This window comes from Notolabrus celidotus, chromosome 4 (assembly GCF_009762535.1).
Source record: "Notolabrus celidotus isolate fNotCel1 chromosome 4, fNotCel1.pri, whole genome shotgun sequence".
Lineage (NCBI taxonomy): Eukaryota > Metazoa > Chordata > Actinopteri > Labriformes > Labridae > Notolabrus > Notolabrus celidotus.
In genome coordinates, this window is record NC_048275.1 from 26,435,857 (window position 1) to 26,453,362 (window position 17,506).

The 17,506-nt window shown below is 38.6% G+C and overlaps 1 protein-coding gene across 6 annotated transcripts in view; it reads left to right on the forward strand.

The window, feature by feature from the left end:
• The window catches only part of xpo1b (exportin 1 (CRM1 homolog, yeast) b), a 37,207-nt gene that overhangs the window by 3,059 nt on the left and 16,642 nt on the right, over positions 1-17,506 (forward strand). For all 6 annotated transcript variants that reach the window (XM_034681462.1, XM_034681459.1, XM_034681457.1 and 3 more), the window contains exons 3-12: positions 123-224; positions 4,024-4,096; positions 6,232-6,293; positions 8,603-8,647; positions 14,337-14,518; positions 15,775-15,823; positions 15,938-16,057; positions 16,220-16,348; positions 16,426-16,584; positions 16,730-16,927. In XM_034681462.1, coding sequence (XP_034537353.1) covers positions 123-224; positions 4,024-4,096; positions 6,232-6,293; positions 8,603-8,647; positions 14,337-14,518; positions 15,775-15,823; positions 15,938-16,057; positions 16,220-16,348; positions 16,426-16,584; positions 16,730-16,927 — 1,119 coding nt within the window. The remainder of the gene's footprint in view (positions 1-122; positions 225-4,023; positions 4,097-6,231; positions 6,294-8,602; positions 8,648-14,336; positions 14,519-15,774; positions 15,824-15,937; positions 16,058-16,219; positions 16,349-16,425; positions 16,585-16,729; positions 16,928-17,506) is intronic.

The window sequence follows — 17,506 nt, forward strand, 5'->3', positions numbered from 1 at the left end:
TGTTCTGAAAACAACAACAACCCAAGAATATGTCTAAGTAGAAGCTCCCCCTGTCCTTTGCATATTTCTTCATCACATGCCAGTGTTGGATCTAAAATGTGATTTATATTCCTTGTTTACAGCAAAGAATGGCACAGGAAGTGTTGACACACTTAAAAGAGCACCCAGATGCCTGGACGAGAGTGGATACCATCCTCGAGTTCTCACAGAACATGAACACCAAAGTAAGTTCGCTCCAGTCCAGAAAACATCAGTGAAAAGACACTTACATGTGCTTTGAGGAAGTGTTCTGTCCAAATTAGAGTTTGTAGAACAAAAACAAAACATTACACCAAGTCATAGTGATTTGCTAAAAGCAACATGCATCAAATTATGTAATGAACACTATTGAGTAGGTCATTTATTAGAAAGAAACCTGAAGTACTGTAGATGCACATCGGCAAAGGAGTCAATTGTTGGTCCAGACAATATTTAATCCTTTATCTGGGCAGAACTTCTGCCCTTATTAGAATAATTTAAATCTGAACCTATTAGATAAACAGGGTTCAGATGTTTGTGGGAGTGATACTAAAATCTTTCTAAATCAGACTAATATTTTTTATCTATAATAATTCATTAATTACACGAGTTTGGTTTAATAATATGGACTTAGCAGAGAAGCTGGTCTCCTTACATCCCCTAGGAAATGCTGTAGTTAAGCCCTTTTTTGTCTCTTGTCAGGAAAATGTTCATAATTCAAAATGTGGCAGAGGGATAATCCAGTAAATTAGCTTAATAATGAATACAAGTAAATTGGATGAAACTAAATCAATCAGTTGAACAGAGCTGTCCTGCTTTGTTTGTCAATCAAAGAAATACCAGATAGATTCTAAATATTAACCATCTTTACCTCTTTCAGTTTTGATTGTATGTAAATAGAATTACGCTATTTATTCAAAGCAAGCTCAACCCATCGTTGTATCAGTGAAATGTGTTACAGAAGCTCATAAATACCATTGTCAGGTACAAAAGTAGCATGAGATGCACCACTCTTCTTATTGATTAGATTGGCACAATGTATCTGCATGACCAGGAGGTTTGTGAAGTGGGCAGGCTGTTACAGTAACTCCTCGTTAATTTGGCTGTAAAGCAGATATTTAATGTACGGTATAATAACAATAAAGATAATAAAACACAATGTAAGCTGTTTCAATAAGAAGCTGCAGGAGCTTTTAACAGTTACTGCAGTCAGTCTAACTGTCCATCAGCTTAAAACATTTACATAGACGTTCACAACTGCTAACTGTTATCCACTGCATCCTCTGTTGTTCTATCCAACATGCTCAAAATAATAATTATTAACTGTAATTATCATAATTATCTAGAACTCCTTTGGTCTGCAGTTCTCAGATTGGAGCTGATCTTCATCATGTCTATGGATGTGTTCCGCCCCGCCTGTGATCTGATTCAGCTGATAAAGCAAACTGTCTGTGGACAGTGAACTCTGATTTATTCTTAAGAAGCATGTAAAGAGTCATAATTGTAACAACACAGAACACCTTGGTGCCCTCATTTGTAAAATGAGTGGTTGTGCTGAGTAAATTATAAAATGCAACTCATTCATAACTTCCTCAAAGCACACACCTTGACATTGGCCTTTTTTCTTTTTTGCTTGCCTGTAAGATTGCTTTTTAACACTGACGTTCATGACTAATGTCTAAGTTGATGTATCAACAGCACTTTTTTTCTAGTTTTTAAGTTTTTAGTCTGCCAAAAAGGGCATTAGAGGAAAAGAGGGAACACAAGGTAAACACCTCTTGAATTCTGCATTTATCTTGTTTCATTAGTTTAAAAGGTGCATCATTTCAAGGCACTATGAGCATTTGGCTTTTTCATAGTTACTGCAGTGATTCTGATATATGAAAAATGTCATGAATTCAAGTTGTGACTATTTGATATTAATCACAATGTTCCATTATGTTTATGGCTTGTAATAGGAAGAGAAGGGGTGTGTCATCCTGTGCATCATGACACAGCTAGGCTTTGACGGCAGGCCTCCACAAGGTCTACCCTTTTTAAATTCCCTTTGACTGAATTCTGTTCATCCGTTTCTATTGCATCTGTTTCATTGGACAGAGGGAGGGTGCAGGCTGCAGCCAGTAAGATCCATTGTAGGGAGACAATCTGTTGAGGGCTTAATTTCACCTGTAGGGATCATGGCTGTGTTCCCGTCCCACCCTTCCCTTCCTTTTTACAGTTCATCCTCTTCCTCCTCTCCCCCCTGTTCCCCAGCATAGACCCTCTAATGAAGTGAATTTGCCAGCTTAAAAGTTGCAAAGCATTTGGCAGTTTCTCTCTTCTTACCTCTTGTGGTGGTTTTGTGCAAACCGTGGCAGTTAAAGGTGAAACGAAACATGCCAGGGGTTGGTGCAGCACTAGTGACACCTATCAATGGTGTGCAGTGAGTGCGCTTGTAAGGAGATTTCACCTTTAATCTTCCAGTGTCCCATTGTCTGCAGCACATTTTAATCCTGCTTTAATAACATCCTTTACTACACGTCACTCATTATTATTTTGGAAACTCTTAAATTGATGATCCCTACAGTTGAAACAGTCAGTTGAAGAAACATTAGAACCAAAAGTGATGACTTTTTATTTTTTATTTCTCTTCATGCTTCACTTTAAGCAATCTGAAATGAATATAGGGCATAACCTGTGGTTGGTCTTGCTGTTCCTTATGACACACCAGTTAAAGGGATCTGATTTAAGTTTAGACTTCAGCCTTAATCTCTAGTTCAGTGTTGGAAAAGTTCACATTCATGGTTAAGGGTTGGGTATCGATGACTTTTGCTCATTGATTCTCGTTTTTTCTGAAGGCCTGTCCAGATTCTTAAACAAACCAAGTAACTGAAGGAAGCACCTTTCATTTTAAGAAGATCGTTTTATCTTGTGTTATCTCGGCTGTGGTGCCCAAATTGTACTTTTTTTCGCTGCCGGAGATCCTGCCTCGTAGTCTTGTGTACGTCTCTTCAGAAATGTGTCCATTCGTCACAGTGATGCAGTCCACAGCCGCTGTGATTTGTGCTGTTGACTGCACTGAAATTACAAAGGATGTTTTGCTTGGTGCTAGCTTCTGGCTAGCTTTCACAGCCTCTTTGCTCTCCACGTGAAGCTTAGAGTCAATTCATGGTTTTTAGTGTCTTCGCATTATGTCTATACTTTTTTTTTCATGCATTGTACTAATATCAGTAAAATTAACCACTGTTATTTTTTTATTCGCTCAAACTCTAACCAATCAGTTTTTGTTACCGTTGATTTGAATTTCTACTGAAGCTGAAAACCCTGATCTGATGTGACCTTGCCGTCATACCCCCGCTGTACATGCTTGTGATACACACAAATTAACTTGTTTTGAGCAGCTTACTCTGTAACCAGCATCCTTTTCAAGCTATCCACACTGTTGAGCTCATGCACGAGATAACATGCTGCAGACAGATTTGAAACTATGCTTTCAGAAGCTGTTTATCACAATCAGATTGCATGTTGCCCCGAAAAAAATTCAGTTCAAATATAATGGATCCAGTTTGGTTCAACAACAGTTCTCGATGCCCAACCCTGTAATCTGTAGCGGCTGTAGCATCAGTGGAAGAACATTTAACATATACGTGACTGAGTTCTGTGAGCGTTTGGATTGCTGTGACAGAAATTGTGGAGAAAAAGCTGGTTAATTGATTGTTGTATTTTAGTCGTCTTTTGCTGTCTGGTGTGATGCTGGGAGAAACAGCAGGACTTCTGCAGAGTTCAAGCTTAATGCTGCTTTTAGATATAAAAAAAAAAAAAAAACTACAAATGAATGCTCTGCAAAACTACTTCAAAATCTGCATGAAAGATGTGGTTCAGTCCAATCCAATTTAGAAATGCACGTTATAACAAGCTGGTCTACTTCATACTGTTTTTGGTTCCTTTTATAATTACACAATGCTTGCTGTTGAGTGTTTTCATGAAAGCTTTGTCCTAATGCTTCTCTTTCCTTGCATGTTACAGTACTATGCTCTTCAGATTCTGGAAACGGTTATCAAAACAAGATGGAAGATCCTCCCCAGGAATCAGTGTGAAGGTAAAGCTACATTTTGTGGTATAAATCACAGATGAATCTATTTGTGTTGGTGCCTTTTAAGTGTTGTGACGTGCCGTTGCCAAGTTGAGAAGCGTTCCCACACTAGGCATGCTGGTTTGTTTTCTGCACGACTGGCTCACACTGGCCGCTGCAAGCCAGGTCGGGCTTTGGACTGTGGCAGCTGTTTGAGAGAGGAAACGACCAAAAGCACCCCGGCACTGATTTTTAAAGCTTTGTGAAGACGTCGAGGAACTTTGGTTAAAGTTATTACTGCGTCTGTTTGGGGGGCTTGTGTGGAATATAAATGTGATGGTAACTTTTTTATAGACTCTAATGGAGACTGTATTTGTTTGTAAGAAAATCCCAGCGTTTGTTTCAGACCATTAATCTTATTGTACAGGTAGGGGAGAGAGGGATGGGTTACTGGCACTACATAATCCAGGCGGCTCAGTGTCGTTTTTTAAAACTGCCGCCAGGAGTCAGACATTTTCAACCCTTGCACAAATCAATCAATCAATCAAGCTTTATTTATATAGCACCTTTCATACAATTCAAATGCAACCCAGTGCATTACAGCGAATGAAAAACAAGAAAGAAGCAGAAGTAAAACAATGGCAAGACATATTAGGGAAAAAAAAATAAAAAATAATAATAATAATAATAATAATAATAGTAATAATTAAAATATAAATATATATATAATACAATAAAATAGAGACTGATGCACACCAACAATAAAATGTGTAATTAAAATAAGTTAAAGCATCAAAATTAAGAATGCAATAGTTATAACAGATTTAAAAACGGTAAGGATAAGAGTTGAAAATAAAACTAAGGCTAAAAATATCAATACAACTGAGTAGATAAATAAAATAAATACATGAATGAATAATTAAACAAAAATAGAATAAGATAGAACAGTTAAAATTACTAAAATAATAAAGCAACATCTAAATCAATATTACAGTAAAAGGTAAGTAATAAAATTGTTAAACCCTACATAAAAGCCAGACTGAATAAATATGTTTTTAATATACGTTTAAAAGTCTCAATATCTCTGTCAGCTCCTCTCAAAGGGACATTACATATCTTTGGGAAAAAAACTCTTTTATTATTTAGATTAATAGCCTGATGGACTGTTGTGCTTTGTGTTGACATTCAGTATTGTAATTGTAAATGGTTTAGTTGCTGCCTTCTTAAATGCTCCTCAATATTTCCCTGTTTTCTTGGTTTGTAAAACGGCATGCAGTTTCCTTTGTTACCACTTACAACGTAGAGTCACACCCTGTCACTGTTTCCTGCTGTTTTAATGTTTATGGTTTTAGTTTTTGAAACACAAATTAGGAATAATTCACTTACCATGAAAACCTGGTTGAGCCCCCTGTACCAAAAACACTTAAGTTAGAGATGTTTAGAGATACAAGGTGGACTTTGAAGTGGCATAAGAGGTTGACTCGGCTGTTACCTGAACTCAGGTCTCGTGATATACTGATTCCCAACCTCATTATTTGCTAAAGCAACGATTATGAAGTATAATAAATACCGATTCAATTAACGCAAATCCGCTAATTGTCACTCAACCTAGAATTGGCTCTAAACTGCACTAAAAGACTCAGTCTGTTTCTGGAGGTCTCTCAGAGAGAAAAAGGTTTAAACTGTGGCGTAACCATCACAGGGCCACCAGCAGCAATCATGTCTTTACTCCAACCATTATGTCATTAATTATTCCTCTGCTCACTACACCCCAAAACAAAGTTTCAGGGTTGAGTCTCAGAAAAAAACAACAAATTTTTCTTTGATATCCTTTTCAAATTAAATACAAATCTTGATTGTCTCTAAGAACAACTAGGGAATAACAGACCTACCTTTCCCTCTAGAGGTACAGTGACAGCAGCAGCCAGGATCAATGTGTTTACAGAGTTTGCTATAGTATGCAAATGAGACCACACGGTTTAGTTTTTTCTCTAAAGCCTGAATACTTTCATGAGATTCAGTTAGCTATTAGCCAGAGGACTTGAGGCGAGGTTACTGAATAATGTGCCTCAGGTCACTCGTCATGTCAGGATATGTTTGAATTTACACTTTTTGTGGATGCACACTAACAGTGCTCTTTTTCTGTCTTTGTGTGTTTGCAGGTATAAAAAAGTATGTCGTTGGTCTCATTATCAAGACTTCATCGGATGCAACAAACGTGGAGGTGAGTCAAATTTGAATAAACATTAAGCCTCAGGGTTATCTTAATTGCAAGTTTGCGTAAGTGCAGGACTTTCATTTAATACGACCAAAGTTGCAAAAACGACGCCAACAACTGACGAACATTAAAATAAAAAAGTCCAGCTCAGTTTTAGGCTCCGTTTAAAATGATTATCAATAGCACAAAAACAAGGGAACATGTGTTTGTCAAGGTTAACAAATGTAGATGTCATTGTGTTGATGCGATATCAGAGCAGCGTGTAAACAGGCAGTTCTGTTAGCCAATCTCTAGACAGCCATGAGTAATGCTGGTTACCATGGTGCTGTGTCGTCCAACCTAAAGTGGTGACTTCAGCTGCTTTGGAGAGTGTTTTCAGCTAACTTGATGAAAAACAACCACAGGGGTTAGCTGTAAAGATTGTTTTCTGAAGAAGTGTCAGAGTTTGTGAGTGTAGACAGTTTTACAATTTGACTGAGCAATGTCGTTAAATTAATTTAAATCAATTTGTGATTATAAAGACTCTCAGAAAGTCTCTGTGTGGGCTTCCACTCTCCTGTATCACCTTCATATAAACATACAGTAAACATAAAATGGGAGTAAGTCATGTTGTTAATGTATGTGTGCATGGAGTTGCCAAGCTAGTAACAGGTAAATCTGAAATGTTCTTCTTGTATTACATAATATTAGTTTGTAATTTCTGTAAAGGATGCACCGTATAGAGGATCTACTTTCTATTTTTCATTTATATTTCCAATTGATTAATTGATTGATTGATTGATTGATTGATTGATTGATTAGGTTTATTTTGGTCTGCATCAACACTTCCCTCCACAACATAGGAGCCATGTAAAAATTACAAATAAAAGCAAAAAACCCAGAACAATCACTGAGTGATTCATCAAGAAAGCATATATAGAGTCTAGCATATACATACACACATGTATGTACATGCATACGCACACATACACATGCATGCATACACAAGTACATTGATGCATACATATAAACATGAATATACATCCATATGGATTTTAGCCAATCACATGCTGACCAAAAAAGGTGTAGGCTGAAGCCAAGGCTTATCCTGCCCACCCTTTAACATAACTTATACCATATAGGCAACATTGTGCAAGTAATTATATTATTTTATAACAAAGCAATCTTCAAACGTTTTGTTCAGAAACCAAAAAAAATATTTCAATCTCAACAAGCAGCAATCAGAAATCTTAGAGAAGTCTAATTTAAATGAATAGTTTATATTTCAACCATATATTTATTTATCTGTTTGTTTTTAAGCATTTTTTAAATACACAAAGGGGGTTACACATTTTTAATTCCTCGTCACAACTGTTCCAAAAGTTTCCCTATTTACAACAGTGCAGGAAAAGACCAGAGAAGAAGTGGTAACTTGAGGTAGAATGGTTATTAGTGCTGGGCGATATTGCAGTAAAAGATAACAAAGATATTTAAACTGAAAACTATTTATCAGTTTATTAGAGCACTATTTTGAATAGTGCACTCCTCTCTAAGGTTGAGTTATAGGCCACTTGTGATGCATTCACTGCACTGTGGGAAAAAATATCAGTTCTTTAGTGTTCAGTTGTTCTATGGTTGTGGTGAACATAAAACGTGTTCAAGATGGAAAATGTCCTTTCTTTTGTTTGTACTAATAAATGCTGCTGCCTGTGAGCTGAAACCACTGTTACAACTTTGTGCAGTATATTTTTTCCTACACCATCATATTTATCATTAAGGCCGTTTTCTTGAACATCATCATTTTGAGGCTTTGTTGCCCACCTCTACTTTTGAACCATCCAAATTTCATCGGTCATTTCTAAGTGAGGTTTTTAGACTCAGGTAGAAGGATTCTATAAGCGCTCTTATATCCAAACATGCCCTGTTTTTTCAGAGATAATCACTTCAAGTAAACCTTGGAAGTCATACATTGCTAGAGTGTGATGGAAATTAATACACCAGTGAATCTTCATGTATTAAAAGTTGCATTAGGATACAGTAGGGCTTGTTTGTCACATTTGAAAATAATTATATTTGTATGTTTATCTAAAGCATCTCCCTCCCTTTTGATAGAATACAATTTCATAGGTGTCATCTGATTGTTGGTAAGAATAAATGTTAATTTAAAGCTTCTCTTGTTATCATGGTTCTAATTGTCAGTCTTTTATATTTGTGACTTCTAACCCTGTGTTTTTTTCGACATAAAGTGTGAAGTCCCAACTTAGATATTGACTTAATGAGTTAAAACACATTCTGACTCACTGTCATTGATCTCCTGTTTATTTTTTACTTTGCAGAAAGAAAAGGTGTACATTGGGAAGTTGAACATGATCCTCGTACAGGTAAGCGTTCAGTGTTATTAACAGGGCAAAGCATGATGGTAAATTAACTATGTTCAGTTTACTCTTGGGACCATATATCAGCTGTTTTTAAACTCATGAACAGTGGAGGCAGTTTTTCCCTTCTTAAAGCTTTGTTTTTAATCATGCACATTTGCATTGTTTTAGCCCATTTACTGCATTACAAGTGAAAAAACACAGTTGTGGGCACAGTGTCTCATACTGTGTGACATTTTTTCATGTGGTGCAATAATCACTTTTTATTAGAGGATCAACACTAGAGTAAACAAAGTACTAAAATCAGTCCAGCTAAACGTCTTGTACTTATTACCATAGGCGGACCTTTATTATGTCTGAACTATAAGCTGTACCTATAAGTTTATATTTGAAGAGCTCTTGATTTAGTTGATGTTTTGGTTTTGAAACTGTAATTGAATCAGCAGGTCCATATTTTGAATTGATTAGTATGATCACTGTGAAGCCCAACCATTATCATAAGCCAACGTTGCGGGTGCCCGGCTGTTAGAAACACCTCATTGTGCTCTGTTGAAACACTGGAATGTTTTCCTAACACCACAGTGTTGCATGTGAGTGAACGTGGAGGGACACAAAGAAGTGGCAGCAAACAGTCTCAGTGAAGTTATCCACATTGACAGCTAGAGAGCACACCAGAGCAGAAAACTCAGTTGTAGCCAAATGCTCGCATCCCACTCATAACTTCTTGATAGAGAGAGCACTGCACAAAAATATAATACACAGGATGATTCCTGCCGTCCTACTGGAGACTAACAAGGTTCTATTATAGAGTGAAAGACAATCAGTTCCTGTACTCTGTGAGCTACAGTCTGGTTGATCTTGAAGATATTTCACCATTGTTTTTGATCTAAAAAGAAGCACCAATCAGCCGTGATTACGACTGCCTGCCTCATATTGTGTAGGACCCCCCTCTGGTCAGGTCAGGGCCAAAACAGCTCTGACCTGAGAAGACATGGAAAAGGTGCTGGCAGCAAGACGTAAGCAGCAGATCCTTTAAGTCCTGTAAGCTGTTAGGTGCGGCCTCCATGGATCAGACTTGGTTCTGATGCACATCCCATTGATGCTCGATTGGATTCATATCAGAGGATTTTTTTCCCCCCAACACCTTGAACTTGGTGTCCTGTACCTTTTAGACCAGCTTCTTCTATAGCTCTGTGGTTCAGCTCTGATGTTCATGTGTCCTTTGTAGGTGCTTACTGGGCCCCCTGATGTTCTACAGCTACGCAGCCCCATACACAACAAACTGTGTTCTGTCACTTTTCTATCAGAACCAGCATTGACTTTTTTGGCAATTCGAGCTCTAGCAGATCCTCTGTTGGATCAGACCATAGGGGACTTTGCTCCCAATTTGACTCACAGCTTCACTACTTAATGACTCCATGCAGTGGCGCTAATGGCATGAATGAGTGGAACGTGCATCAGTTTATTTACTGCAGAAGAAGTTGACGGCGGCTGAATTCAAGAAAAAGACAGTGGGATGTCAGACAGCTGTGTCAAGGAGCAAAAAAGTGACCAAGCTGTTGCAGGGCTTGGTGCTGAGACAGACTGTGACGAGAGGAAAGATGGAGGAAGCGATCACAATATCTTTCTGCCTTTCAGTGGCAAAACCAAGCACTTTTAAAGGTTTTACTTTAAACAGGTACACTAGCCCTGTTTCTCTGCCACCTGCTGAGGCGATCTGCAGACGCTATGCCAAAGTTCTTGGGACTACTGGTCATTCAGAATCAAAATATTGGCTCAGGTTTGCTAATGACAGAACGGCAACCACCACAGTCAGTGTTGTATTTTGGCCGTTCCTTTACATGGACATAGCGGGCGGAAAAAAAACCCTGCAAACTTTTGAAGTTCCAGAGAGGAATCTTTTGAAAATGCCACCCCTTCTGTCGCTGTCTAAACTGGCAATATCTTGTAAAAATGGCGAATTCACAGCCCATTTGCATATCACATTCCCAGTCAAATAGGCTGTACTCGCCTATCTGTTGAAGAACGGCTCTATGTGCTCGAGCGCTGTGCTCTTCAGTGGTGGCTTCTTACGAAGTTATGCTGCCATCTACTGGCCTGGCATGCATACTTCAGCGTTTTCATCCACGTGTCCGCGGACCACTTTCACAATTCCGTCGTATGAACACAATGGAAAGATTTGGTATTGTCGTCTAAATCTGGCCTAAGAACCTGGTGTCTTTCCTAACCTGAAGTTGTGATTACATAACCCCTTTCAGAGCCTTCAAACTCCTTTGACATGAACAATACTTTTACGACACAGAACATGACGGTTGCTCACCTACTGCTGCTTCAATCTGTCAGTTTTTGTGTGGTTCTGCGGGCTGGAGCACTCTCCTGAATGTTATATTTCGTACCAATTAGTCATCCAGAATCCAAAATGTGAAAATATGGCCAACGTTTAAAAATACAGATTTCCCCTGGAAGCAAATACAACGTTATGACTCACTGTCTGCTGCTGGAAAGTCAATGTGGCTGTTCGTTTGCTCACAGGGTAACCTGTCTCATTGGTTACTTACCTGTTCAGGAGAGAACTAAAATGTACCTGAGGTAGATGATAATCAATAATGGGGATAAAAGAGCAGATGAAGGCCTCTGTCTTTGGGGACAAAGTAGAGTTAAAGCGATGAAGAAGAGCTGGGGTCGTTAAATTGTGAGTTGTTGTTAGTGTTGCTGGTTCAGTAGCTACAGTTAGGGGTAATGTGCAAACCAATCCAGTGTTTTCCCAGCATCCATTCCCTGTAAATGCTAGATAGTTTGTCACATGTATTTTTGAAACACCACTTTAAAAAGCATGTCTAAAAAATAAGTATCTCATCTTTATAAACATTTTAGGAGAATAACTTTGGTGTACTTTAATGATCCACTTAGCTTTTGTAGTGATGCTTCTTAACCTGAAGATGTCACTCTTAATTGGTTTGTGTGACTCTAACTGCCTGTGTGTGAAGTTCAGGACTCAATCTCTACAATGCACATAAAGTCTCCTTGAATGTCTCCAGCAAATCATCACTGAGGATGGAAAAAGATCATTTATCAAAGAGGAACCTAAAGAATGTGTTTGAAATGTTAGTATTCGATGTGTAGAAGCAGCTGCAGGTAGTCAACAATGATGCACAGTATAGCATGAGAACAGATGAACACATTATATAACATATAGCGTCAGTGATGATTGCACCCTTACTCCAGGAAAGTGCTGAGTGCTGTTAACACTGGACTGTAGAAATGAGCAGTTCACTACCCTGTGCTGTCTGATGGGTGCAGACCACTTCATAATAATACTACTGTGACTCATTGGGATGCATTGCAGCGAGGCCCCCTCCACCAAAACATGAGAGAATAGTAGTCCAGAATCTGAATCTTGATCCTGAATGTAAACTGCTGTGACATGACCTCCCTGTGTGTGTTTGATGTATATTCCTATGTGGGAGTCAGAGACACGCCAGAGCTCTGGCTCCACGAGTGACTCTGCATTAATGCCACAGAGAATGAGTCACTGCCTGCGTCAGCCGAGTAACGTTGTTTTGGCCTTCAGGGACTCTCAAGCACCAGATTCTACACTCGGGAGGGTGCTTTCAAATGTTTGTGTAGATCACAGTTCCTATGCAACATGGAACTGGAACAAGTTTTAAAAATATCCTGCCCCATAATGTTGTTTTTAAATGTACAATCCTGAATTTGAAAAAAAAAAATGCACAAGCAGAGTGTTTTTCATGGCTTTGGAAGCATGCAGCCAGTGCAGCCAAAATATTTTCCTCTGTGTGAAAAAGAGTACGTCAAAGAAACTTGATGTTTTCCAAAGCAATGACCCAGAGCTGCTCATCACCTGTTCTAAAACACTGTCTTGGAAAATTTCAGCACACCTGAAGTTGGCAAAATCCCAAATACATTACATCACCTAAATATAAATCAACCAAAATCAGACCTGGATTAACATTGTGCAGATTTTGTTTTAAATGTTGATTTAAATGTTTTAATTTAACCTTTATTTAACCAGACGAGACCCGTTGAGATCAAGACCTCATTTACAAGGGCGACCTGGCCAAGAGGTCAGCAGCACACGTCAACATAAATGGCACAACTCAACAACATGGAGCATATGTACAGACAGTATGTAGAGACAATCAATCATTTAAAAGTGCAACTAATTTGCATATAAAGTGCGATTTGTGCAAACAAAGACAGCATTTAAAAACACAAGCACTGTTCTGGGGTCTGTCTTTCATTTCAGATGGAGCCAAAGGTGTCAATTGAGATAAGATTTGACAATATCAAGTCCTTCTGGAGTTTAGTCCAAGCAGTAGGAGCAGCAAAACTAAATGCTCTCTTACCAAACTCTGAATACGGGGAATGATTCATTAGAACTTTTATGAGTTATTAAGTGATGTAGATTACTTTACATGTGTGTTCTCCATTGTTTCCATTGGCAGTAAAAAAAAAAACAGGCTGCATAGATGACTTAAAAATAACAGTTTTATTATTCTTCTGTTACTTATTTATAAGATATTTAAGATAAGATAAGATATAAGATACTCCTATTTGTCCCACAACGGGGAAATTCATGGAATTACAGCAACAAGAAGGTGTACAGAACAAGAATTTCATCAAGAATATATATATATATATATATATATATATATATATATATATATATATATATATATACCTCCACAGGGTCCAGGACTGAGCTTGCCTTCTTCACCAGTTAGTTCAGTCTTGCTCTCCTGTATCCTGTTCGCCCACAGCACGTGTAATCCTTCCAATGTGGTGTTCGTTCTCCGGTGTTAGCTCTGTTAGCATGATGCTACTCTGCCAGTATTCCTGCTGGTGCTGGGTTGTTTCGTCCACCTTATCGTAGATAGATCTTACATTCCCCATCACGGTGGGTGGAAGGACAGGTCGATGTCGTCTTTTTTAGCTTGCACCTCAATTTAAAAGAATATAGTGTAAACAATCATTTAATAGTAGTTTGTCTACGTCAACGGAGAATCAGTTGTATAGAGTTTTTTTTTTTTACAGTCAAAGCATGTCTAGGCAAATAAATGAGTCTAGGCTGATCAAACCAAACCAGTAAATACTAGTTCACTGGTAGCTGGCTCCATAATACTAAATAATTAAGAAATAATATCAATAAAACGAATAGATGAGGAAATCTCATTTCTGTTTCACACAGGATTGAGCTTTTTCAAAATGAAAAACAAAAGATTTGTCATCGTCTCAGCCTCCTCTTCATCCAAAGTCATGAAGTTATCAGCCCTGCCACTGAATAGCTTTTATTCACATGATTAACATCCAGCTATCAGTACTCTGATGTCAAATGTGGTTTCAAGCTTCTTCTGAGAGTCTAGATATTTTAGACTGAAAGTCTTGTAACCCTGTTTCCTATATGTTTCATTTCTCTTAGGTTTGCTTGTATCATGTGACTCCCTTCACAAGTTTGAATTGTAATTGTATTAATGTGTGATTGTTTTTAAACAGTGATACAAAGTAAAAAACAGAATTTTAATTTGGGATTTTTATTTTTTATCAAGAGATGGATACATCCCCTCTTATTTTCCCTTTAAGACTTATTTAGTATTATTTATTTTTATGTAGATACTCAAGAGTATCTCTTTGGAGAAATGTGACATTAAATATGTGTCTGTGTGTCTCTGTTTAGATACTGAAGCAGGAGTGGCCCAAGCACTGGCCCACCTTCATCAGTGACATTGTTGGGGCGAGTCGCACCAGCGAGAGTCTTTGTCAGAACAACATGGTGATCCTGAAGCTGCTCAGCGAAGAGGTCTTTGACTTCTCCAGCGGACAGATGACCCAGGTCAAAGCCAAGCATCTAAAAGACAGGTCAGTATGCTGCACCTCTCTGCAGCCCTTTTACAGAGCTTCATAAAACATGATCTCAGTGTGTCTGTTTTTAAACTACTGCGGAATTGATCCAATGATGCAATGCAAAAGTCTGTAAACTACTCTTGCATGTTTGCTTCTTGCCTCTTGTTGACACTTTTATTACTGCAGCATGTGGCTGCGTTTAACGAGTCCGAGAGTATTACAAGTTTTGTATAATAGATTTTTTATTACAGTTCATTAGTTAGCTTTTTACCCAGCTTTTCAAACAGCACATCATTGTAAGATTTCAGTCTAAGACAAGAGCTTTTCTTAGCAAGCTTTTCTTTTCTTGTATCCATTGATTGATGACAGCCAATGTTAAATGTCTACAGAGAGTTGTAGATCTTATGCAGTTAACCTCTGTAGCTGACACATCGTCACACCCACAAACCCACAGTATTTGACTAATGTTTATACACACTGTACACTGTGTTTACCTTTAATGTGTCACATTAGCTTCATGGTTGTAAGTTTGATTTCTCAGTCAATAAGAGGTTCTTTTGTTGTTTCATATAGACATTAGAGGAAAGGAAGGTGACTTTTGGGACAATACCACAAGTTTTATTTTGAACATTGAGTGTCATAATTATCATAAAATCTGGAATATAAGTCACACAAGTATTTAAGATGCAGGGTCCACCGGAGGTTAAAGGTCTAACTGTCTTTCTGCATGGAGACTTCAAACTGCAGGCTGCAGTTTGCGGTTTAAGCATGTGCCCCCATATACAGAGGCTACAGTCCTTGTTGCAGCGGTTGCTGGTTCGACTCCCGGCCTGCATGTTTTCCCTCACTTTCTACTCCCCACATTTTCTCTCTCTCTTCAACTGTCATGTCCAAAAAAAACAAAAACAAAAACAAAAGAAGTGGTGTTCAGCAAAGTTCAAAACAAGCAGTTTGTGTGCAGCTGTGCAGCACTTTCTGAAACTATCTGTGCCATGAGGAGTTTGCAGTCCTTCCATGTACACTAGTTGAACTCAAACTATAGTAGTGTTGATAGTTTTTTGGGTATGGATGGACCTTCTTCCTCACGATTTGCAGAGACCTGCACCACCCACCTCCTGAGTCTTTCCAGTCAAACCAGAACTCAACAAGATTTATTCACTAATTAGTAAACCAACACTTCCTGCAAATGCAAGATGAGGACATAATGAAGCAGGTAGATTTCCAAAATATCAAAGTGTGTTAATCTTATACTGTTTTTTATTTCCTTTCAGTATGTGCAATGAGTTCTCACAGATATTTCAGCTCTGCCAGTTTGTTATGGTAAGCTCATTCTCCTCTCTTACCTTCAAGCTTTGCTTTACAATCATTTATTGACCGTTAAAGTCCTCGGTTTGTTTTCATCGGTTTGTCCTCTGATTAATTGCACCTTTTTAGGAAAATTCCCAGAATGCCCCCCTTGTCCACGCCACCCTGGAGACCCTTCTACGTTTCCTAAACTGGATTCCTTTAGGATACATCTTTGAAACCAAACTGATCAGCACATTGGTGTATAAGGTGTGTGCAAATTGACAAGTACCAAACGTGCCACAATCAAGTGTTTGCAAATCCACCCTCATGAGTTTCCCTCATGTGCCAAACAAGATTAAAATTCCTTGAAATAAAGGCTGCTTTTACTCTGACAAGTTGTTAAGCAAAACTAAACATCTGTTCCTACAGTTCCTGAACGTGCCCATGTTTCGCAACGTGACACTGAAGTGCCTCACAGAGATCGCAGGTGTGAGTGTGAGCCAGTATGAGGAGCAGTTTGTCACACTCTTCACCCTGACGATGTGTCAGCTCAAACAGGTAGGCTCCCTTAAGACTATGCTCATGGTAACGTTTCTCGTTGTAAGGACACTCATTGTGATTTCATATCTGTGCAGATGTTGCCTTTGAACACCAACATCCGGCTGGCCTACGCCAACGGGAAAGATGATGAGCAGAACTTCATCCAGAACCTCAGTCTGTTCCTCTGTACGTTCCTAAAAGAGCACGGGCAGCTCATCGAGAAGCGGCTCAACCTCAGAGAGACGTTAATGGAGGTAAGAATGCTGCGTAGTGGTGTTAAGGTTTTTCTAGACAGCTGAAGAAGATCAAATGACAAGTATTGCAGAAATCATCAATTAATCTCTTAACATCATGTGGGAAGATGCATCAATTATCTGATGGTGCTCACTCTCCTCTCAGGCCCTCCACTATATGCTGCTCGTATCAGAGGTGGAAGAGACGGAGATCTTCAAAATCTGTCTGGAGTATTGGAACCACTTGGCTGCTGAGCTCTACAGAGAGAGTCCCTTCTCTACGTCCACGTCCCCTCTGCTCTCGGGCAACCAGCACTTTGATGTACCGCCACGCAGACAGCTCTACCTGCCTGTACTCTCAAAGGTACTACGGACAGCTCATAATAATAATAATAATAATAATAATACATTTTATTTATAAAAGCGCTTTAAAAGTTTCTCTAAGACACTTTACAAGACCATAAGTTATACAATAGAAAAGCAAAGGAAAACAAAGCAACAAAAAAAAACCATGACAAACAAAAATCAATTAATTACAGGTTAAAAGCCTTTCTAAATAGGTGGGTTTTGAGTCCGGATTTGAATTTGGTGAGTAAGGGAGAGAATCTGAGGTGTTGGGGGAGAGAGTTCCAGAGGGTGGGGGCAGCGACAGAGAAAGCCCTGATTGTATGGCTGCAGAAGGTCGGTGAGGTTGGAGGGGGCTAGAATATGTAGGTTTTACTGAACTCATTTATTAAAGAAGTTATACAAATTATGCCTATAGCACTGATTATTACTTCATATATTTTGAGCTGCAAGTTATATAAGTTACAGGTATGTGAGTCTTGTTGCACTAATGAGTTGACCTTTGACCCAAAAGTGAAGTTACCTCACTGTTTTTCTAATGGCTTACCAAAGCAAACTGCAGTTGCTACTTGTTTTGGGGTCAAAGGTTAAACTGTTA